This window comes from Alternaria metachromatica (genome assembly GCF_023757995.1).
Source record: "Alternaria metachromatica strain BMP 0045 chromosome Unknown scaffold_22, whole genome shotgun sequence".
Classification (NCBI taxonomy): Eukaryota; Fungi; Ascomycota; class Dothideomycetes; order Pleosporales; family Pleosporaceae; genus Alternaria; species Alternaria metachromatica.
The window spans coordinates 266,593-290,228 of NW_026055513.1; the positions used below are offsets into that span (position 1 = coordinate 266,593).

General features: G+C 52.6%; 7 protein-coding genes across 7 annotated transcripts; 2 read left to right on the top strand and 5 right to left on the bottom strand.

Annotated features, from left to right (window-relative positions):
* Positions 1 to 1,183: 1,183 nt before the first annotated feature.
* Positions 1,184 to 2,082, top strand: J4E83_008129 (uncharacterized protein; the record flags this gene model as incomplete). The annotated part of the gene is made up of 2 exons (XM_049335026.1): positions 1,184 to 1,191; positions 1,245 to 2,082. 2 exons carry the CDS (start codon positions 1,184 to 1,186, stop codon positions 2,080 to 2,082), a joined length of 846 nt encoding a protein of 281 aa, XP_049185870.1.
* Positions 2,083 to 3,169: 1,087 nt separating this feature from the next.
* J4E83_008130 (uncharacterized protein) lies at positions 3,170 to 4,994 on the bottom strand (the record flags this gene model as incomplete). The annotated part of the gene is made up of 2 exons (XM_049335027.1): positions 3,170 to 4,604; positions 4,654 to 4,994. 2 exons carry the CDS (start codon positions 4,992 to 4,994, stop codon positions 3,170 to 3,172), a joined length of 1,776 nt encoding a protein of 591 aa, XP_049185871.1.
* Positions 4,995 to 5,999: 1,005 nt separating this feature from the next.
* Positions 6,000 to 7,418, bottom strand: ERG10 (erg10, acetyl-CoA C-acetyltransferase; the record flags this gene model as incomplete). The annotated part of the gene is made up of 5 exons (XM_049335028.1): positions 6,000 to 6,518; positions 6,577 to 7,066; positions 7,125 to 7,197; positions 7,251 to 7,300; positions 7,354 to 7,418. The coding sequence occupies 5 exons, from the start codon at positions 7,416 to 7,418 to the stop codon at positions 6,000 to 6,002; spliced, it is 1,197 nt and encodes a 398-aa protein (XP_049185872.1).
* A 300-nt stretch (positions 7,419 to 7,718) lies between these two features.
* J4E83_008132 (uncharacterized protein) lies at positions 7,719 to 10,808 on the top strand (the record flags this gene model as incomplete). The annotated part of the gene is made up of 3 exons (XM_049335029.1): positions 7,719 to 7,738; positions 7,789 to 10,504; positions 10,563 to 10,808. The coding sequence occupies 3 exons, from the start codon at positions 7,719 to 7,721 to the stop codon at positions 10,806 to 10,808; spliced, it is 2,982 nt and encodes a 993-aa protein (XP_049185873.1).
* Positions 10,809 to 12,225: 1,417 nt separating this feature from the next.
* Positions 12,226 to 13,909, bottom strand: J4E83_008133 (uncharacterized protein; the record flags this gene model as incomplete). The annotated part of the gene is made up of 3 exons (XM_049335030.1): positions 12,226 to 12,518; positions 12,740 to 13,501; positions 13,828 to 13,909. The coding sequence occupies 3 exons, from the start codon at positions 13,907 to 13,909 to the stop codon at positions 12,226 to 12,228; spliced, it is 1,137 nt and encodes a 378-aa protein (XP_049185874.1).
* Positions 13,910 to 15,381: 1,472 nt separating this feature from the next.
* On the bottom strand, positions 15,382 to 18,378 carry J4E83_008134 (uncharacterized protein; the record flags this gene model as incomplete). The annotated part of the gene is made up of 1 exon (XM_049335031.1): positions 15,382 to 18,378. The coding sequence occupies one exon, from the start codon at positions 18,376 to 18,378 to the stop codon at positions 15,382 to 15,384; it is 2,997 nt and encodes a 998-aa protein (XP_049185875.1).
* A 2,394-nt stretch (positions 18,379 to 20,772) lies between these two features.
* Positions 20,773 to 22,443, bottom strand: J4E83_008135 (uncharacterized protein; the record flags this gene model as incomplete). Its single annotated transcript, XM_049335032.1, has 1 exon — positions 20,773 to 22,443. One exon carries the CDS (start codon positions 22,441 to 22,443, stop codon positions 20,773 to 20,775), a length of 1,671 nt encoding a protein of 556 aa, XP_049185876.1.
* Between the last annotated feature and the right edge of the window lie 1,193 nt (positions 22,444 to 23,636).

Consider the following 23,636-nt stretch of genomic DNA (forward strand, 5'->3'; position numbering starts at 1 on the left):
CCCGAAGCGCTTATTAGACCTCGGCGATATCCGAGGCATACGCGGCATCGGTGATCGAGACAGTCTAACAGTCCTGTCAGAATATAGCCACGTACAACGAGCAAAAGTGTATCTGGTCGAGACGGACGATGTCTTCATGCCAAGCCGATATGTACCAAGCAAGTTGACAGTCAAGTCCTGGAACAGCGATAGAACAAAGATGGGCCGTATTGAAAGAGAAGATGGTCGGTATGTTACGCTGAGCCATTGCTGGGGCAGGCCCAAAGGTGTCCAAGGACAGCTTAAATTGAAAGTAACAAACAGAGAGCGTTTCATACGGGAGGGTATCGAGTTGCGGGAGCTGCCGAAAAGTTTTCGAGACGCGATCTTGTTCGCTTGTCATCTGGAGAAAGTCGGGTTCATTTGGATTGACTCGATGTGCATCATGCAGTCGACTGAAGATCATAACAGCCGATCTATGGTTCATGTGGGTGACTGGCTGAGTCAGAGTCGACAAATGGACAAGATCTACCAAGGATCATTTCTCAACATCTCCGCTACTGCTGCGGTTGATGGAGATCAGGGGTTGTTTTTCAGCCGACAGCCTGAGTCCCTTTGGGAGAACGAGATCAACGTCAACCATACTGGAATGGCTCCTTTCGGAAAACATAGTACTGGAGGCTCGAAAAGGGAACAGTTGACGAGGTGCGCTCTCATCGACGTGTCCTTCTGGGACGATCTCGTTGAGAGCGCAGCTGTTAACCGTAGAGGTTGGGTTCTGCAGGAACGTCTCATGGCACCACGTGTACTACATTTCTGTCGTGACCAGATTGCCTGGGAGTGTTCTCACTTCGATGATGCCGAGGGTTATCCTGGAATGGCCATAGGACTGAGGTCTAAGCTGGGAGCTACAATAGACGAAGGACGACTCAAAGACTTAACCCCAGAGGCTGGGCGCGCACTACGAAGCAATCGCCTAAATGATCTTCCAGACCCTGATGAGGGCATGGTAGATCTGTACATCTACGAACTGTGGAAACACATCGTAGAGGTGTATTCCAAAACGCAAATCACAGTATCGCGCGACAAACTCATAGGGTAAAGTACGCTACGTATAATGTACAAGACATTTTGCTGACTTCTTACTAGTATGAATCTCCTTTACTACGCTTTGGTTGCGCAGCAATTAAGGTTGTTCTAAGACATGTCACTGTTTGTGCTAACAGCTTCATAGCGCTGTCTGGAATTGCGAGGCGCTTCTGTAGTGAGCAGAAGCTATTCACAGTACCGAGCACGTATATTGCAGGCCTCTGGAGAAACAATCTGGAAAGTCAGCTTCTTTGGCAAGTGAACGAGCTTTATCGGGATGGTGTGTTCGAGAACCCTGGACGACGCGACGCAACTCGAGCGCCTTCATTCTCATGGGCATCAATCGATACCCCCCACGGAATCACCTATCCCGATATCACAGACTACGGGGCTGCAAGAGCAAACGAGATGCGCGACCGGGATCAGGGCGAAAGAGAGGACTCGTATCCAGAGGAAGAGCTAATGCTCGAAGTACTTGACCATCATATCATCCTCTCGGACGAGGACAATGAGTATGGCATGGTAGAACAGGGAAGACTGTTGCTCAAACCACGCTATCTTAGGGCTATTAAGCTCCGGAAGCTTCACCCGCTGTTCCGAGTCGGGTACAGCTGGGGACTGGAGCAAGATGAAATCAAGTCTGACATGTCGCAACAAGATTCCAAAAGGTCTGCGCATCATCTCGAACACGCCAATCTCTACCTGGACGCCCCGGAATCTGACGTCGATATCTTCCGCGATGATGCAAAACTATACTGCATGCCCGTTGCGTATGGCGAGCGGACGGTACGGAAAGCATTCCGTTATTTGTACTGCTTGTTGCTCAAGTACGAAGGGGCGACAGATTTTGGTTCCAAGGGCAATGACCCAGGCGTGAAAGGGCATCTGTCGATGACAATACAGTATCCCATGTTTAGACGAATTGGCATAACAAAGTTGTCTAACCATGTGGACGAGAAGGGCCAAGAGGCTTTGATGTCGGAGGAATACAACCAAACAATTGCTTTGTGTTGAATGACCTTGTTAGGGAGCGAGGAATTGTTCCGGTAGTCTGGGGGGTTCTAGTGTCTTTTAATACTTATGAGTGATGATTTCGTAGGTAAACAAAGGTCTAATATGTAGAGATGTGCAATGGCTATGGTATTCCAGGCCTGGTCTCAATATTACCCCACCTTCCAATATCTGCCCCTCGTCCCCACCTCGACCGTGGGGTCGCTCCCGCCCACCGTTACTTACGCGGGTTTAGGGATACAAAACCTGCAAACACAATTACAATTAGAATATTAGCATTACTGTTGTGAAATTACCTATCGATTACCTAATACGGGCGCTTGGGTAAGCTGCCACAAACACTCCGATCACCCTCTACAACCCACTAACATCCCAAAGTCTAGGGGTATGATTTGTAAGACTCCACCCAACCCACCCCTTCTCAAGTCTCTCCTAACATTCAACTTCAGTCGCTTCGCATTCTTCTGCGTACTTGTGAAAGGTCGTGGGTTCAATTCCCACAGCGTCCACATTCTTTTTGCCATTCTTTTTGCTTCCGCCGGAGAAAGGAAGGAGCAACTGTGATGTTGGTTCGTTCCCATGTGGTCTTTTTGGTATTCTGAATTGCTTTCGCTTGCTGTGCTTTTTTGTTCTTCTCGCTACGTGTGACAAGAACACCTGGCGTGTGAGTGAGTGACTGCTTTTTGCTACCCTTGCACCCCTGGATCGTGCAACAACGTGAGGGGTGTGTTCTTTAGCTTCTTTTCCAAGGTTGGTAGCGAAAAGACATGATGCTAGCAAACTGTCCTTGGCAAGATCGAAACCCGAGAAGGTAAAAGCATTCGCATGATAAAGGGAATATGGGAAGATCATCACTAATGTAGATTTCGAGGACATTACCTGTAGGACCGGGGTAGAGCGAAATCATCACATACTGTTACTATGAAGGACAAGGTGTATGCAGATCACATCCAAATGAATTGCTGCCAATGTCTAAAAGATATATACAAAGAAACCCAGGGGTATATGTGCGCCGTTTCCATCCACCAAGCCAAGCAAGCCATCAACCAGTGTGACTTGTCTAACTATCCCATCATTCGTCGTGCATCGCTCAGTGTCTGGCGTGGTGCCTTGTAATCCTCTGCCTGTGCTCCCTAATGTGTCTCGCCATGCGTCCCTTGGCGGCAGGGGGAGCAGCAGGAGGAGCAGGTGTTGGTGCCGCAGGGGCGGGAGCGGGAGCGGTGACGGTATGATAGATCGTCTGAACTACTGTGCGAATAGCTTCGACAGTGTCTGTGACGACGGGAACAGCTGGGTCGGCTGGAGGTGCCTTTTCAACATTGGTGGGCGCTGGTGCAGGTACTTCGGGCGCAGCAGGGGCTTGGGATGCTGTGGGCGCTGGAGCAGGTACTCCGGGTGCAGCGTATGACTGGGATGCGGCAGGTACATCAGAAGGCTGGGCGACGCTTTGCGCTGTGCTGGGAGCGGCGGCAGCGCCACTCGAGTTTTGAACTGCCGTGCTAGTGCCCTCAGGAAGCGAGGCAGAGGGTGTCGTCGATGGCTTAGGTTTGTTGCCGCTATCTGCGCCACCAGAGGGCCATTGGAAACCAGACATGGGGCCGGTCGGAGCTGGAGCTGGAACCGGAGCATTGATCTGCGTGGTTGGTGCGGCGATGGGGCTTGGGGTCTCGGCGGGTACGCTGGGGGAGGCATCGTCGGCAGGAGGTGATGCGACTGGGGCGCTGGAGGAGAGTGTCTCGCTCGTCGGGATTGGTGCGAAGATGCCGGATACAGAGGCGGTGATGAGCGGAGGAACTGCAGGGTATTCGGAGGGCTCGGGAATGCCAGAAGGCGCAGCAGGTGTCTCCGATGGGACAGGCGCAGAACCATAGGCAGCACTGCTCTGCTCAGGCACCGAAGAGGGCTGAGGAACAGCGGCGTAACCATTATCTTGGTACACCTTCAAGGAGTTGATCGTCCAGTACGCCTCTGTGAAAGCCTCGGGGTTGTTCTTGACCCATTCTTCACATGTGTCTGCCTTCTTGCTGCAAGAGCTCTTGTTCCAAACACTGCTGCTGCCCGCCCATTGTCCACAGAATGTAGTGTCGAATACGATCTGCTGCTGGTTGAATGTGCTCTCGATGTCGCAGGCGCCGGCGAACTTGGCAGCTGGCTTGCCCCAGCCGCTTGGGTCTGGGCTGTCACCGAGGACGTCTTCCGGGATGGAGTCGCGAGGGAAGAAGTAAACGCTGATGGCATCGGCGGTCCATTGTGTCGCGTAGACACCGCCACCACCCTCGTTCAAGCCTGCACCGTAGCTCTTGGTCGATGGGTGTTCGATAGAGCATCCGGCATTCTTCGACTGATCCTCAGCAGCGACATCACAGTTTCCTGTAGTCACTGAGCCAGCGAACTGGGTGGTGTCTTCACCAATCTGGCAGCCGGGGCCAGTGTGGAGGGTCATGCCGTTGTTCGTCTGGTCGTTCACGCCTTCGATGATGTCGATCTCGCCATTCTTTGGCCAGTTGGGGCCAGTCGTCCAGAATCTATTAATGTGTAAGCAACATGGCTTTCGATGGATGAAAGTCTACTTACGCTGGCCATGTACCACATCCGAATGGCATATGGGCAACATCCAGCACAATCAGCCCACTGTCGTAGGTCTTCTTGCTCTGGATACGGACACTGGGCCTTCCCTCAGGGGTCTGGTTCTGTGTGTCCACGCCCCAGGAAATCGCCGAAGAAGACGAGTTGATGAGGTTCGTCTGCCTCGCCGTAGCCTCGTCAACGTACTTGACGAAGCCCTCTGTCGGATCGGCATCAGTGAAGAAGTCAAAGGCCCCGTAAAAGTCGGTCATGTAGTCATCTTGGAGAGTATAGCCAGCTATGCTCAGTTGGAAAAAGGCCGCAGCCGAAGTGAGTGTGGAGAAACGCATCGTCGAGACGCTGAAAGATAAGAATAGTAATGAGTGACTGCGTACTAGACGCGTGAAGAAAAAAAGGCACAAGACCAGAAAAGACGACAGTATAGTTTGGCGATGTAACGAGGCACCAGATGGTCGGAAAGGGACGGCCTGCCTATATACGCAGGCCTAAAACGGAGGCGTGGCAACGACCCTGACATAGCAGCCACCGATTCGCCCCAACGGCTTCGTCTAGAGGATAGACGAGCGCGGGAGAGTGTACATCTCCCGTTAGGCACATCGGGCTCCGTTTCAACAAGAGGGGAGTTATAGACGGACCGAGTTTATCTCCGGTTAGCAACATTGAGGGGGACCTGCAGGAACCAGTCAGGTACACAAGATGGGGGTTCAATAGCGCTGAGCAAGGCTGCCCGGATGTTTAACCAAACGTGCGCCGTTTCATGAGAAATAGGACGGATGGTCCGTTGGTGAACGGGGAGAGGCGCTTGAAACAGCGAGAAGCGCACATCCCGGTGGATACGTGGCGGGGCCTACGGTTATTATCGATTGCCTGAGGCATTTGCCATGCTTATCAGCATGTGATTCGTCGTCGACGCGTTGAAACGTGAGGTGATCGGGGGTTGGGATGAAGGAGAGCGACTGCTGGCCAATGCCACGCGCCGGATTTAGCGCTTCTGGAAGCGAGCGCGGCCAGTGCTGGCGCTCCACCCCCCTGAAACCGACCGTTCAACCAATGAATCGGAAAGTCGATCTACACAACTCGAGTACAAATAAGTGCTTTTTGCAGGTGGGCGTATTGTCGTCGCGATGGCTGGGACATACCAACTTACATGCAACAGAGAATACAGAAGAGATTATAGTGGGTGAGATCGATGATCATCTTGATAACTAAACAAGGCTCATGTTTACTATCTGGCTCACGCAACAGTGCATCTGGGCGCAGAGATCCAGCCCAAGTATAGATGATTACTTCATTCATATCTAGTATTACGTGTCTTCATTAACGAGACGGCACATCTACTGCATCGACTCGACAACAATGGCAGAGGCGCCACCACCACCGTTGCAGATGCCGGCACAGCCAATCTTGCCCTTCTTCTCCCTTAGCACACCGAGCAGTGTAGTTGTGATCCTGGCACCGGAGGCACCGAGCGCGTGGCCGAGCGCGACAGCACCACCGTGCAGGTTGACCTTGTCTTCTGGGATACCAAGGATCTTCATGTTGGCGAGCGCAACGACACTGAAGGCCTCGTTGATCTCGAAGGCATCGACAGCAGAGAGCTCTACCTTGGCGTGCTTCAGAGCCTTGGGCATGGCGAGTGCAGGGGCGGTGGTGAACTTGGAGGGGTTCTGCTCAGCGTCACCCCAGCCGAGGATCTTAGCAATGGGCTTGAGGCCGTGCTTCTTGACAGCCTCTTCAGAGGCAAGAACCAGAGCAGCAGCGCCATCGGAGAGCGGTGAAGCGTTGGCAGCGGTGACGGTTCCGTTTCCGGGCTTGAAAGAGGGCCTCAGTGTGCGGGTCTTGGACTCGTTGAACTGTGATTAATAAGTAAGAAAGTGCCGATTAGTGAACGCTGCAAGGGTCGCGACTTACGTTCTTGGGCTCATCGTCGCGGTCGACGACGACCGCAGGCTTGCCGCGTCCAACGGTAACCTCGATGGGAACGATCTCCTCCTTGAACCAGCCGGCCTCGTGTGCGGCATTGGCCTTCTTGTAGGAGCGGATGCAGTAGTCGTCCTGGTCCTCGCGAGAGAAGCCGTGATCGTCTGCGCACTCCTCTCCCTGCAGACCCATGTGCTCCTTCTTGTATGCGTCGGTCAGACCATCCTTCAGCACACCGTCGACCAGGGGCTGGTCTCCGAACTTGGCGCCGGTCCTCAGGTTGGGGAGGTAGTGGGGGGTGTTGGACATGCTCTCGGTTCCCGCTGCGACGACGATATCGGCATTGCCGGTTATGATGGTCTGGGCGCCGACAATGAGGGCCTTGATGGAGGAGGCGCACACCTTGTTGATGGTGGTTGCGACGGTCGACTCGGGGAGGCCAGCGCCAATGGCACACTGGCGGGCAGGGTTCTGGCCGAGGCTGAGGTTGGTCAATAGAGTTCTCCTGGAGTTTCGGCATGTTTGGGTGTTGCACATACTTTGCGGAGAGGACATTGCCAACGAAGACTTCCTCGACATCGGTGGGCTTGATGCCGGCGCGCTCAACGGCAGCTGCAGGAGTTGTTAGAATAAGTCCACGTTCCAATTGCAACGACTTGACATACCCTTGATGGCGTGAGAGCCCAGCTGGACAGCACTCAGGCTCGAGAGGGAGCTGTTGTCGCGTGAGTCGGCGGTGCCCCTCTTCTCTAGTACCAGGGAACATACCCCAAGAACATGCCCGTAGGCGTACGGGCGGCCGAGACGATGTAAACTGGGGGAAGGGACGACATGATGGGTATCTTGGGTATGCAGGAAAGCGGAGTGAAGGTGCAGAGAGCAGATATAAGGTGCCTCTGAGCAAATGGCCCGATCAACAAATATACCCCGATGGATCTTTTTGGAGTTTAGCCTTGCGCGACAACGGATGGCGCCTGCTGGCCCTGCAGGAGGCGCCTCGGAGTCCCATTGGTCAGGCACGACCTCCGCCCTCACCGCCTAGCGCTAGGCCGCGGAACCACGTCTGAACTTTTGCGACAGCTTCAAGCTCGACGCGCATCACCACCGCGCATATACCCACACCCACCGCCGCCATGGATGACCTATACGACGAGTGAGTGCCCCCATTCTCTCCAAATATGTTACGCGACTGACTTTTGACAGGTTCGGAAATTTTATTGGCGAGGCCGAGTCCGACGACGATGTCCAGAGCACCGGCCAGGCAGCCGACGCCTATGTCCTCGACGATGAGGAGGAAGCCGAGACGAACGACCAGCAGCTTATGCAGGTGGACGAGGGGCCATCCAATGCCGTGATCCTCCACGAAGACAAGCAGTACTACCCTTCTGCGTCCGATGTATACGGCCCCGATGTCGAAGTCTTGGTGCACGAGGAAGACACGCAGTCGCTGGCGCAGCCTATCATTGCGCCGGTAGTGCAGAAGAAGTTCACGATTCAAGAGACAGATCTGCCCCCGGTGCATCACTCGAGAGAGCTCTTGACGGATTTGATGAACTTCCCCGACCAGATACGGAATATCGCCATAGCTGGACACTTGCACCACGGAAAGACTGCCTTTATGGATATGTTGGTCATGGAGACACACGACATTCAAGATCGTCTGGACTACAAGAGGGGCAAGAAGCGGGAGGAGCAGCTGCGATACACCGACGTACACGTGCTCGAGCGCGAACGAGGCCTCTCCATCAAGGCTGCGCCCATGAGCCTCGTCCTCCAGAACACGAAGCTGAAGTCGCATCTCTTCAACATCCTCGATACCCCCGGACACGTAAACTTCGCCGATGAAGTCGCCGCCTCGTTGCGCCTAGTCGACGGAGTGGTCTTGGTGGTGGATGTGGTTGAAGGCGTGCAAGTAAACACGGAGCAGATCATAAAACACGCGGTGCTGGAGGATCTGCCCCTAACACTTGTGGTCAATAAGATGGACCGCTTGATTCTAGAGCTGAAACTGCCGCCTAGCGACGCATACTTCAAGATTAAGCACGTAATCGAGGAGGTCAACACTATCATCGAGAACACCATCCCCGGCCGCGGCGAGAGCAGACGAGTAAGCCCTGAGAAAGGCAATGTCGCTTTCGCTTGCTCCAGCATGCGATGGTGCTTCACCATTCAGTCCTTCGCGAAGATGTACTCCGACTTTTACCCCGGTCCATCGAAACTCCCAGGTTTCGGCGTTCCGATGAAGGGTCTGGATATCGATAAATTCGCCATGCGTCTTTGGGGCGACATCTTCTACAACCCTGGAAGCCGCAAGTTCAGTCGCAAGCGGCAGGAGGAGGGCTCACAACGGTCTTTCGTACACTGGATCTTGGAGCCTGTCTACAAGATATACTCGCACACACTGAGCCAGAGCCCGGATGACCTCAAGGACACGCTCGACACTCTGGGCATCCGACTGAAGCCATCAGAATACAAGACCGACGCAAAGGAGCTGATGCGCCTTGTATGCCAGCAGTACTTCGGGCCATCTCTCGGTTTCGTAGACATGATCACCCAACACGTTCCTTCGCCCGAAGAAGGTGCGCAACGGCTGCTGCAAAGACACTACACCGGACCTCTGGATACGAAGACCGCCGAAGCCATGCAGAAGTGCGACCAGAATGGACCCCTAGTCATACACGTTACGAAGCTATTCAATGCAACAGATGCCAAGTCGTTCACAGCACTGGGCCGAGTGATGAGCGGTACTGCAACTTCGCCGCAGTCGGTGCGTGTTCTTGGTGAAGGCTACACGATCGAGGATGAGGAAGACATGGTCGTTGCGACAGTAACAGACACATGGATAGCGCAGTCACGATACAACATCCCTGTCAGCGGTGTTCCGGCAGGTAACTGGGTGCTGCTCGGCGGTGTCGATAATTCGATAGTCAAGACGGCGACGATTGTAGCTACCAAACTCCCCGAAGACGAAGACGCCTACATTTTCCGACCCATCCGCCACTTCTTTGAATCCGTTTTCAAGGTCGCCGTCGAACCGATAAACCCCTCCGAACTACCGAAGATGCTTGACGGTCTGCGCAAGATTAACAAGTCATATCCGCTCATCACAACCAAGGTCGAGGAGTCAGGAGAGCACGTTGTTCTCGGCACGGGCGAACTGTACATGGACTGTGTTCTGCACGATCTGCGACGGTTGTACGCCGATATGGAGATCAAGGTGTCAGATCCCGTAACAAGATTCTGCGAGACGGTCGTTGAGATGTCCGCCATCAAGTGTTACGCGCTTACACCGAACAAGAAGAACAAGCTCACGATGATTGCTGAGCCGCTCGACCCAGGTATCGCGGAAGACATTGAGGCTGGAAAGGTCAATATCAAGGACCCTGTGAGAGTCGTTGGAAAGTTCTTCGAGGAGAACTACGGATACGACTTGCTTGCGTCGCGCAACATCTGGGCTTTCGGACCTGATGACATGGGGCCCAACATCCTACAAAATGACACACTCCCCTCAGAGGTCGACAGCAAGACTCTGCGAACGGTTCGCGATACGCTTCGACAAGGTTTCAGCTGGGCTACCCGAGAAGGCCCGCTCTGCGAAGAGCCCATTCGCAACACAAAGTTTCGAATCACCGATGTCGACCTTGCGCCAGAAGCCATCTTCCGCGGAGGTGGCCAGATCATTCCCACCAGTCGACGAGCGTGCTACTCAAGTTTCCTGATGGCGAGTCCCAGGCTCATGGAGCCGGTGTACTCGTGCAGCATGGTCGGACCTGCAGACACAAAGAGCAGTTTGTACACAGTCCTCGCACGAAGGAGAGGACACGTCCTGCAGGACGGACCCATCGCGGGTACTCCGCTCTACAACGTTCGTGGTCTTATCCCGGTCATCGATTCTTTCGGTTTCGAGACCGATCTCAGGGTACGTACACCTCCTACAATCACCCCCATCACCTAGCGCATATACTAACTTCCCATAGATCCACACACAAGGCCAAGTCTCCCTCTCCCTCGTCTTCGACCGCTGGTCCATCGTCCCCGGCGACCCTCTCGACAAAGACATCACAACCCGACCGCTCGAACCCGCAACGGCCCAACAACTCGCACGCGATTTCGTGCTCAAGACAAGGAGGAGGAAAGGTCTCGCGGAGGATGTCACAATTAGCAAGTTCTTGGAGCCAGAGCTATTCCGTTCTCTCAAGGAGAGCGGCGTGCTTGACGGTTAGGATGGTTGTATAGCATACTTTGGAGTCAAATGGGAACGGCGCAAATTGGAAGCTACAAAAGCATATGGAGAACTCATGTTGGAGATGCGCTCATGAAAGTGCCTGGAGAGTCGAAATGAAATATACCCGTCGCATGTCGCTACATCATGACCTTCCTCTCCTCTCACATGCAAACGTCAGTGCAGCACGTGATCTCCTGGAGAGCCAATACGGCTATATAAATCTCTTTGCTTATCCTCCCTCTTTCTTCCTACAATACTTTCTCTAAACTCAAAATACCCTGAGTGCAGCCCTATGTGTGCCTGTCTTCTGTTTCACCAAAACCCACCGTCACAAAGATAATGTGGATTTCCTGTCCAGTCTTTTTTTCCCAAAATCGTCAACTATTATGCTCATGTGGGCTTCCAACCCGATCTTTTCCACAAATCAAAATCATCGCTGCAACGATACGTGCCTCTGTCTGAGTCTTGTTTCCTACCAAAATCGCCAGTTATCCGGCTTATGTGGACTCCCAGACCGGTCTTTCCCAGCAAGATCAAAGCATGGAGAAAAGATGATATGGTGCTTTGCATCTTTTGTTCCTCGTCAAAATAAAAGTATTCACAGCGCATGTCTGAATTCAGCTCTACACTCCATAAAAAAAGCAGACAACGCTCGTTGTGTTTGGACTCCCGCCAGTCCCTCGAAACCAGAACACAACTGACAGACGACTTCTCGAATGACGAAACTTCACTTGATTTGTGCGATGCTGGCCTACCAAAATCGACGTGGATACTACTCATGTCCTCTCCAGTCCACTAAAAAAGATAATGAAGCTTGCATGTTCTTTTCGGTCTCTGAGAGTATTACGATTTCCAAAAACAAACGACCAAGTAAGGCATACAAACGACCCGAAAGTCGAAAGCTCTGACTTCATGCTGCAGCCAGGAGGACTTTACAACATCATCGCATTTCAGTTCCTTTTTGGAAATCAAATCGAATGCCTCCTCGCTCCATGGTCTTACATCGCAGAGAACATAATAAATCATCGTCTGCTTCTTCTCTAGTTCCAAAACGCATAATCTTGCATCTTTCGGAGGTACTCACAATATCGCACTCGCGTCTTAAGCAGTCTTGAACGGACTGAGGTCTTCATCCACACCATTCTCCGCGAACGTGGACCTCGTTGGCTTGTCTCTCAACACATTGCAGAGCAGCCACGCAAAGCTCCAAGTAAAGATCAATGATGTAATTCCAAGGTTTGCTTGGACGCATGCGTGAACTCGGTCTATGCGACGAACGTAAATCTCGATACTGGCGCATACTCGCACTTCATTGAAGGGGACAACCAAAGACCCTGGGGCCTACGTTGCTGTTGGGCTAACTACTTTGCATGTGTTTATCTCAATGTAGGCTGCAGACCTCCTCAGCCTTTTCCTTAGGGCACATTGATGCCTGCGCCACCAATGGGAACACGGTCGCTCATTGTCCGGCCTGTGGCGACCTTCATCAGTGCCCAGTCGAGCGCGAATTTCAGGGTGCGACCAGCGATCTGGTCGGCCAGGCTCGGGGGGAATGTACCGTCCTTCCTCTTGAAGGCGTCGTCCAGCACGTCATCCACAGTGGAAAGTGTTTGTACTTCAGCGGGGGTGTAGTCGTCGTTCTCACGCACACGATAGCCCGACGATGCGATCACCGTACCTAGAAGACGATTCGGGTCGGCGTCTAGGACTTGGCAGTCTCTGTTAGTCGCCGCAACCCTGCTTTGCGCCCGAGCGTATCCAGGGTGATGTGGATTATCGAGACTTGCAAGAACTTGGTCATGGTCGACTTTCTCCATCTTTTCCATTTGAGGAATCTCATGTGGTCTGGGTTGGATGGGGCTTTAATCTTGACTAGACCTGACTGCGAGATGTCATGGCTCACACCTAGGTACTCCCCGACAGACATACCGCTATTGATGACACTCTTTGGATCGTGTGTCGCAACGACGTGGTGATTGGTCAAGGCGCAATTTGTCTCATTGCCTGCCGCATCCTTGAGTACGATGACAGCGCCCACTGTTCCGCTGTTGTCCGGCTGCTCTACGCCAATACTGGCTCCCATCTCTACGATGGCGTCGTAGTCCTGCATTGTAGAACATATGGCAGGGCGTACATACGGTTCCTCTGCTTCTTCCTCGTGTCCAGATGTCTGCATGTCCAGGTGTGGTGTGTAAAGGAGGTCGACCTCCATTGTCTGGGGGAGTTGTTGACGTATATGAGGTAGGATTTTGTCCCACCATATGGCTGAGTCGGCATCCTGTGCGGTGATGAGGAGAGTAGGGGCGCGTATGGGGTGCAATTCTCCGATTTCACGGAGGACGACGTCGGCGGTGAGCCACTGTTGTTCCTGGATATCTTCAAGGAGAGCTGGCCGATAGCACTCCCATGCTGCGACAAGCTCTGGCGCGCAATCTGTGAGCGGCGATGATGGTACTCCGTCTGCTGTTCTGATGTCTGTAATTTCAATCGTAAGGTCCTCGCGATTGGCTTTGTCGAAGAGTAATCTGAGATCACTCACCGCGACCTTCCAGGCCGAGTATTGTTCATCCACAGAAACGTCCGAGGTGACTAATAGCGTGAGAGGCGTTAGGGATGGGGTCTGGCCGGGTCGGACGCGCTTTACGAGGCCGTAGCCAAGAACCCGGACCTGGGCGTCCTGAAGAATGCGGGCTACGCTTTGTCGAAATACGCCGTCGCTCCACTCTGGTATCCATTGGGCTCTTATATTATCGAAGGGAGGTACGGTCAACGCAGGCGCCGACACGGTAGGTCCATCTAATGTCCATCTTTGGTGTCTCGCGTACGACGAGTGGAGGTGGAGTTCGGCGGTCGGTTTCGCTTTGAGTTTGTGAGCGTTTGGTTGCAGGCACCATAAAACAATGCAAATCCAACGATCTTCTTCGTGGTGAGTGCTTAGGGCGAAAGGAAAGATCCATCGAGGAAGGCCTTTTGTGCTTAGACATCTGGCACGGTACTGGGGCAGACGCTTGTAGAACCGTGGTATAGCTGCAGGATGAACGTTGGAAACTTGCGAAGGCCACGCTGACGTACGGGGCGAATTAAGCCAGAGATGACCATTGAGCTGTACAATGTATGGTTCATGTGGTAAGGGCATCCCAAGGATTAGATGAGGGAAAGTGGAATGTCGGAGGTGTGCGTCGTATCTAAAAGCGGTAGCGATCACTCGAACCAAGTTGATGCGCGGCTTCCGTTAAGGGCCTTGTAATGAGGTATGTGTAGGTGGTCTGTCTGCAGTTGCCATGACGGCGTCCCAGCAGCGTAGTGTTATACATTTCCCGGCGAATCAGCACCATGTCTAACTGAATGCGTCAAAGCAAATGATGAGCGGTTCCGCTTATCGAACAGATCGTACGAGAAGGTGGGTAGTGGTGATGCCTGAGTGGTAAATACCCTTAGTGGGCGAAAGGCTGAGCCGCTATGGCGCCGTGATTATCGGTATACCATTGCGCCAGACATGAAAGAGAGCAGAAACTAAAGAAGGCGCAAGCAGTGCGTCAAGGGTATGCGACGGCTTGAGGGCATATAGTAGGTGATGTTGCTGGACGTGACGCCAAGCCCCAAGGTATCCGCCAAGCGATTTATCCTTGCAGACCGCGGGACCTCGGCAACCCCCGTGCGCGTACCCTCGTTGGACCGTCACGATCACCCCTACGACGAGCGATGATTATACACAATCCTACGTAGCGGAGCCCGGATAATGCGCAAGCGCCTACATGGACGACAGAACTGGCAAAGATTGGGATGAGATCTGGGTGTCGAAACAAGTCTGGCGGGACCTGACTGATCGGGACACCCGTGATAATGTTGCGCTCATGTCGATCCCTCCCACCGCACACGACCGGGTAGCAATAGAAGAGCAAGAGCAGATTACGGGAGAAGAGGCTATCACTGCCAAGTTAAACATCACAAAGACTGGAGTTGCGGCTGACTCGTGTCCCCGTACTATGCTGGGGACGCTTCGATTCCAAAAGTACCTGTGAAGGCTAAAAGGTAGCAGCTCATGCAGAACTCGAACTTTTGGAATCGCTTTGAGGTATACAAGGTTTTTAAGCAAGGACATATCATTCACAAAACATGGCTCTGGAAACTACATGAGATTTTTGGACGAGAGCCTAGGAGGCTGCCTGCCCTTGAAGTCATACACGAGCTATCATAAGTATCTGGATGTAGCCCGCTTGAATCATTGTAGACGCCTAGACGAGCTGCGCACAAAGGCTTCTTGGTTCCACTGAGCTACCGTTCATCCATTTCCGCTCACCTCGATCAGCCATAACTGTGCCGCGAGGAGGTTTTCGTGTTTCTTGAGGTCGCCATAACCATCTCAATCTCCGTCCATGAGCTCGGAAACCTTCAGACACCTGCAGAGGTAGGGGTATGAAGTCAGTGTATGTCTCAAATGCAGTTCGTACAGCCAGAACTTACCTCGGGTCTTGGTATGTCCAACTATCTGAGCTGAAGCTGGAGCTCCAGTCATGTTGACGAGTAGGTTGAACGCGAACTCTCCCTCGCTGTGGACGCCGAGGCCTGTCTTATCGTGTGGCTACAAGTTGAGTCCCCGCATGGACAACTTCGAGCGTGCGTAGTAAGACTCTCCAATGCCCGTTGACAAGGAGGGATTCGAACTTGACGTTTCCATTTCCCTCTTGTTTGACGAACCTCGTCCAGTTTCCCTGCTCAGAACGTTTGATCTTGCACAGTGCTTCTGTGTCGCTGTGTAGTACTAGCATGTCGTCATCTGTCTCGGTGGTGAGCGGCACAAGCTGGCCGATCACCTCTCCGATCAGGATACCTTCAGGCAATGTCGTGGCCGCCTCCACGTAACGTCCCCAGTCATAGTCTCGCTTGATTCGATGGCCGATCACCTCTCCGATCAGGATGCCTTCAGGCAATGTCGCGGCCGCCTCCACGTAACGTCCCCGGTCATAGTCTCGCTTGATTCGATACGCGTTTGGAGGAAAGCGTAGGCATTGGCACGGAGCTTGAACGCTGCATATCTGACACTTAGCTCCTGGCTCGGCAGTTGTGGGGTCGGTATCCCACTCGTCATCGTCAGAGCAGTGGTGGTCAGGGCCAGAGTTGGCGTTGAAGTGCTGCCGGATGTGACCTAGCCAACCCAATCCTGGATCTCTGTCGTCATGGTCGTCCAGGTCTTCTCCAAGGCCCCTGTTCCGTCCGAATTGCTGGTAAGCTTCTTCGCTGCAATGCTCAAACTCAAACTCAAACTCTTCCGACTTGTTGTAGAGATCGTACACACGAACACCTACACGTAGGAGTGCTGATGCTATGACAGAAGATTGGTTCATCACGGCGGAAAACTCAGATACATCCTTGTATGTAATCTTCTTGCACATGTCAGACGACACATAATATGGCGCCTCGATTGTGAATGGAATGAGGGCCAAGATACCGACATTGGGCCAGCCACCTGGACAATTTTCGCAGATGCCGAGCCATTTCGCTCGCCGCGAGTAGACATTGTTGAAGGCCTTGAGCGCTTTCTTGGTGGGTTCAATACCTAAGCGTTGGAGTACTTTGTGGATGAACATCTTGTCCTTGTTCTTGTGTAGGCGCACGCTGTGCGCGAACTGGTACTCGGCTACCCGCAGGCGGAACAGATCATGATCGCGCTCGTTCTCAATGTCCATAACCTGTCGATGAAAACAGGCCACTTCAGCAACTGCGTCGTTCTGTTGCAGAGACATCGATGCAAGTTTCTGCGAGCGCCACGTTCGGACTAGTGCTTTGATTTGATGGAGAGTGCCCTTGCTTAGTACAGAGGCGGCGACGCGTACGCCTTTCGTGTATGCGCCGGCATCGAGATTTACGTTTTCGCATAGACTGAGTTTGCGCATGCGCGCCAGTAACTGCAACGTTTGATCTTCTGTTGGAGCTTTGCGTGACCTTACATTGCGTTGCTGCGGTTCCTCACTGGGGTTCCTCTTCACGCCCTGTTGTCCTCGGAAACTGCTGAACTGAAGAGGGTTCTCACCACAGACGCCTTCGACACAGAACTCGTAGGAAAGTGGCGGCATATCTGCGCTCGACAAAGCAAAGTTGACGGCCTCAGCCACGTTGTCTCCCAGGTTGATAACTTGATGCAATGCCCTGGGTGTTGTGAATACTGCCTCACCACGTCGGCACAATCGAATGTGGTACGGGATCCCCCATTCCCGCAGTGAGGACGGTGGTATGAATACGTTGAGGTGCCGGATAGTCTGAGAGCAGCTCCAATGTGTCAGATCCATCGCGTACACTTGTCGGAGCCGAGCTGTGAGCGTGTCTATGAAAGCAGGCTCGATACTCAGCCATACCTTGGGCTGGCCAGCGAGAAGGATATTGACAGACGACCACTCGCAGTCTTCTATGTGCATAGCTGTGGCTGTGCGTTGTCCACTTGCCATGCTCACATAGGCGTAGCTCTCGTTGACGCCAGCCACGGTCTCTGTTAACGCCTCTTTCAGTCTTTTCCCGGCGTCTAGCAGAGGGTTAAAGGACGCACCGAGCATACTGGTAGGGCCTATCAAGTACAGTCGCGCCTGATTGGTGCTGCCTGGCTCAACCGGATATTCGAACATATCTTCCAGCTCTTCGGACGAATATTCGTGGTCTTGGTCATCTTCCATGTTCTGAAGCTGGTCTCGCAACTCCTCCGGATGTGGCAGTTCATCGTCGCTGACAGCCCTAACGATCACCATCTCATGCTTGTCTTTTCTGAACTCTATCGAACTCCAGTGAACGGATTCCTGATCTTCAAAGGCATCTGGCGCCGGATGAAACTTTCGTAGATCTTGCACTTTCACCACGCCCATACCGATCTTACGAACAGCCGGATTGCGAGAAAGTATTTCGAGGGTCGCTGTAGTGTTACTGCGAAAGTCGAAGACATTACGCACAAAGACTCCATCTCCTTGTGCTGATTCGTCTGTGTGTCCACTTCCTGCCTCCGTCACAGGATCAGACAAACCACTGGCTCTATCATGATGACCACGCTTAAGTCGTTTTGGTGCCCGTACCGTCGGTTTGGCCGCAGCATCTGCGAAAGCGGACGATGTGAGGAGAGGAGGTGCGAGGTTTGCATTTCTGCTAAGTTGCTCCGGGTTCACAAACGTTGAACTCTGCACCGATGGATTACCCAAAGTACTTCCGGGTCTTGGTGAGATCGATGACGCAGAGCCGGAGTCTGGGATCAGGTCTGGGTTCGTCGGCAATGAGCCATGCGATATCGAACTACCCGAGGGACGTGTGAGACTGTCTGGTGTGGGTACGGCACCTGCGTTCTGGGCCGCAGCCATTCTCTCGAGTACCTGCATCATTCTCTTTAGACCGTCCATAGTCTCCGTTACCCATGTCATTTTTTCTGTCGCTGTCGGTGTTTCCGCAGTGGCTTCTCTCGGCCTGTCACCCAGCGGTCGATTCGGCTTCGTGTGTGCGATCAAATAGCTGAACTCGTTGCATACACCCACTACCTTCTCTCTGAACGCTCCCAATTCTTGCCATGTAGGCAGTGCATCTTCGGTTGCTTCCATCGTTGAAGAAGAGTTGTGTCGCGGTGAATTGACTGGTGTTCACCCATGGGTGAACTGATCTTGGTTTTTGGTGCGGTTTTTGATGTTTTGGTTTGTTGTGTTGATGGAGGAGTGTAGAGTCGAAAGCCAAAATCTCGCTCTCACCTTCACCTCATATAAGTGGATACCTAGTTATTTCCCACGTGCTGAGCCCTCTCACTAGTAGCGCGGGCGGTGAGCTATCGCAAAGCTTGATGTAAATCCTGCTCAAAAAGTGCTCTCCCGAGAGATTGTTGCGTATACATACTATTAAATTTTGACCAGTACACGATTCCTAAGCTAATGTATCATCCTGCCTTGGAATGTTCTTCAAACAACGCAACACAAGTTGTGTCACCTCTAGTAGCATTCAATGTGACTTTTGGTAAAACATTGAGGTATTCATTTGAGGAAGAGGAAAAGACTTTTGAAGATATTCCATGTGCGCCGGTTTGCTATCTCCTTGAACTAGTCCGTTCTTACAGTGTCCAGCCGCTGCTAAGTCACTCATATCATGGCCATTGTCGCAAAGAAGCTTTTGTATGTATCGAGGTTGCCATCTCCAACTCCATGAAGCTGCTCGCAGCATGTTTTGAAAAGGCACTCCATGTTCGCAGATTGAACATCAGATATCTGCACCGCGATTCTCAGAACAGACCATGGACGGGTGTAACTGCCCTTTTTAGAAAGTATTTGGAGGAAGATGAAGAATAGAAGAGAAGAGGAGCGGAGTAAGGTTTGGAGTTATACATTCGGCAGAGGCGCACTCTCAGCGCATGTGTTGATCGTGAGTGTTTTTGAATACCATGTGATCTGCTGCACGTCTTTGAACTTTTCAAAAGCGATGTATCTGGCATGAAACATTATGCTCGGATTTTGGAGAAGCGAAGCCGTCACGTCGACATCAAATGTGAGTTTTGATGAAGGTGAATCTTTTGTGGTTCTTTTTGATACGAACAGGATGCAGCGAGCATCTTGGATAACAAGCTCAAAGATGCAGAGGCGGCCATGTTGTATGCGTTGGGGCTTTTGAAGTACCGCTCACCAACATAAGCTGGTAGGTTTTTCTTTTTTGGTAGTTCGCGGCAGGCAGACAGCGAAAGGCATGACATTGAGCGCCTTCTCTTTTCGAAACAAGTCATTTCACTGTGGCTTGAACTTTTTCGTTTTGGTGTAGAAAGTAAGGCAATGGAAGAATGAAGGCGGGTGTGCCAGACGTGATTTTTATACCCATTTGCACTAGCACAGAACGACGCCATGGTGATGTAAATAGCTATCCTTCATTCTCAGCGATGCACAGCGGAAGCCGACGCAACCGCGCGATCATGAATGCTGCATCTTTCCTTTTTGGTTCACACGGATATCATGAGGAGTAGAATCATGGCCATATCGAGATCGGCTGTATTTTTCGAGAATGTGGGATCGCATATGATGCAACCCTCGTCGTTTTGGTGGAATGAAGAGACCGGAAGGGCGAGAATGGATTCAGTGTACCCTGAGCGATCGAACGCGACATGAGATTCTCTTGACGACGTTTTAGCACATACAGTCGCGTCGTAGTTAGTTTTCGAAAAGTTTCCGGCGAAGGGAAAGAGCGAGGAACGGACATCATGTGTTTGAGGAATGATTTTGGGACAGGCCATGTACAAATTCAGGCTTCCTTTTGGTAAAACAGAAGATTTCTGGTATTGTTGCAAGAGCGCCGGAGAGAGGAGGCGACGGGGACTCGAATATCGTGAGCCGGGGCCGCGACGGCGGACATGCCAAAGTTTTGTACGTCTTTGGATCGATCGAGGGGTCCAAAATCCACAGATCATAGCCACATTCAACGGCCGTTTTGGAGATGTATGCACATAGGATTTTTCGTTCGTGTTTTGAACAGCGGAAAAAGGAAAGGGACATTTCTCAAACCGGAAGACTTTTCGAGGCCAGGCCATAGCAGTGACATGCGATGCTTTTGGAAAATTGCAAAGGCAGTAGTATATATGGAATAAGGTCCATGGGCAAGAAAGCAGTGTTTATATAGACGTCGTGCCAAGAGAAGTGCGTTTGCGTACTCGTAGGAAGGCGTGACGACTGCAATAGGATGGTGGTCCATACCATGAGCGGGGCATCTGGGTCTGTAGACTGTACCGGTAATTTGAGTAGACTGCTGAAGTAGCGTAGTCAATATGTAGCGAGCAAGTGCTCAGGATGCAGAAGCAGTGATAAGAACCACACACGATGAAAGCGGTGTAAGAATAGTATTGGGTATCACAATACGCGACGATACGTGGCAGAAGCCGCGAAAAGCACAGAGCGCAAAAAGAGTGTGGCCGAAACCAAAGAAACGACGCTCGCGACAAACCCGGTAAATCCCCATGAGTACTCGCTTCATCACTTGTACTGATACTCATTTTCATCGTCGCTATCATCCTGTCTCTCGAGCACATCTTCAATCTCCTCGTTCAGCAAAAGACCCATATCATACGTCTTCTCCCTGATCTCATCCGCCTCTTCTCTGCCTACAGAACAGTCGTCCATGATGAGCAGAATCGCAGCTTCAGGCACCATGACAGCTTGCACAAAGGCCGCGATACCGGAGGCTTGAACGACGCGATCCTTGCAGTTCTTCATCTCCACTTTGAGAGTATCCATGACGCTCTCCGTGATGACGCGACGGCCGTGAGGACCATAGTAACCGGGGTAAGCGGCCTTCTCGTCAAGAGCATAGGACTCAAGTTCTTCTTGTACATCTTCTGCCAGATCTGTTCGTCTTGAAGGTACGGCGGCCGCTTTTCCAGTCAATGCCAACGGTTCGTAGCGATCTCTGTGTATACTGGACCGGTCGTTGTTGAGTATTTGTAACAAAGTCGCCTTGCTCCTGCGTATTCGCCGAGGAAGTGCTTTCCAGTCAATATCCGGGTACCCTTTCTGTGTGTATTCCTTCTGTGCCGACTTCTTCTTATGCGCATGGCAGAACGCAGACTTGTTCTTGACCGTCTTGTCCTTGCCTTTCCAGAAGTTCCAGTATTCGTCCTGCTCGACTGGCTCGGAACATAATGTGCATCGTGAGCCTTCTTCCTCTACGTCGGGAAGCTTCCCGATGTAGCTGCTAATGTCGTCGAGGGCTTCTTGTGGTGCGCTGGAATCTGGCTGTGAGGATGGTGGTTCCTGGTTTTCCTTCCAGCTGCTGAGTTGACCAAGGAGTTGGGCGGTTCTGGCTGCCTTTTCTGCTTTCTTCAGTGACTTGGGACTCATTGGAGTGATTCCTAGTTCCTTGTACAGCTCTTCGCCTTCGAGTATCCTGGGTGTAGCATCGCCGCCTTTGGTCTTTGTGTCTTTCACCTTCTTCTTCGGTCTACGCAGTCCGTCGATGTTGTTTTGTGGTCTGTCGCAGTCTTTTGGCAGCGCAAAGAGCTCTTCGTCGTCTAGACCAATGGAACTGGCATCGCTCTCGTCACCAGCTTGTGACAGGCCAATCCGCGATTTGTTCTTCACTCCATAGGTCTGCCCCGTAGTCTTCGACGCTGCCTTCCCAAGCTTCTTCGCGGGTGGTACTGCGTGTATGTTCCTGATCTTCGAACCATATCCCTTGCTGTTCTTACTGGTCTTCTGGGAAGTGTGTTCCATACCCCAACTAATCGGACCATCGTTGGCTGACCCTGCAGACGACGCAGGTGTATTTTCCTTCGAATCGTCGAATATCGTCGTGGCTTTATGCGCTTGACCACTCTGATACGTCCCACTCGTAGGCGCACGTATGATCCCAATCTTCTTTCTCGCAGCCTTCTTCTGAGGTCTTCTCAGAGTCGTATCCTCGGTATTCTTCGACGTAGGTATAGTGGGTTTCGCGGGTTGGACCGGTTGAGGAGGGGGAGGATGCGATTCATCGTCGGAGGACACGGGCTCGGCATTGATATCGATTTCTTCCTGCTGATTTGTAGACGAAGTGTTGTCATTCGCCTGCCTCTTGGACGCGGGTTCTTCGTGATCGTCCTCGCCAGCATGCCGCTTTCCACCAATGTTTCTTAACAATTTCGGCGCCTGCTTCGTCAGGTATACCATTGCCGCGCATCAATGAAGGAAACCGAACGAAAGAAAAAGATACAATGCGTCCTCGAGGTAATGCGATGTCGGCGCACGCGAATGTACAGTCTTCCCGAGACGGACTCGAGATCATGCAGCAACGCGCCTTCCGGCGTTCCACCCACAACGCGAACACCGCGTTCGCGCTAGTCCGTCTTATCGATAACGCCCGAGCTCCGCCAAAAAAAGTTACCAGAACTTGCCAACTTCGGTCGCAAACCCTCCTAAACAATACCAAAACCCCCGGCATATCCTGACGATGGCTCTAGACGAAGCGCTGCAGCAGCCCTTGAACTTTACCGGTCATCGGCATATGATCTCGCGCCTCCTCCTGGCAACCCTCACCGGCCGACCCGTTCGCATCTCGCAAATTCGCTCTTCCTCGACCACACCCGGCTTAACACGCCATGAGACAAACTTCATCCGGCTGCTCGATTCGGTGACGAACGGCTCGCAGGTTCAATTCAGCATGACGGGTACGACACTAGTCTACAGACCGGGTCTCATCACCGGAAGCGCCGAGGGTCTAGGAGCCAGCGGCGGCGTAATCAGACACGAAATACCAGCAGAGTGCAGAAAGAGAGGTGTGAGCTGGTGGTTGATCCCACTCTGCGTTCTCGCGCCCTTCAGCAAAGGAAACATGAACGTCGTCTTCTTCGGCGAGGGCTGCGTAACAGCTTCCACAATCGCCGGCGACGTCTCCGCCGACACCGTACGCACCGCAATCCTCCCACTGTACAAAAACTTCGCTATCGAGCGAAACATCGAACTGCGCATCCTCAAGCGCTCTTCCGCGCCTGCAGGAGGCAAGGGCGCAGGTGGTGAGGTACAACTAGTCTTCAACCACCAAGTCCGCCTGCCCAAGACACTGCACCTGCTTAACCCCGGTCGAGTCAAGAAAATAAGAGGTGTAGCCTACTGCGTCGAAGTCCCCAAGAGCAACAACGAGCGCATGACCTTCACCGCGCGAGGCATCCTCAACAAATTCGTCCCAGACACGTACATCTTCTCCGACGCCAGCGCCGCGCCCCTAATACCTACAAACGCCAAAGGCCACTCCAGCGGGAAAGTGAAGGGCGCCGTGGGTTTCGGAATCAGCCTCGTTGCGGAAACCAGCACGGGATGTATATACTCTGCAGACGTATGCTCACCACCCGACGGTGGTGTGCCCG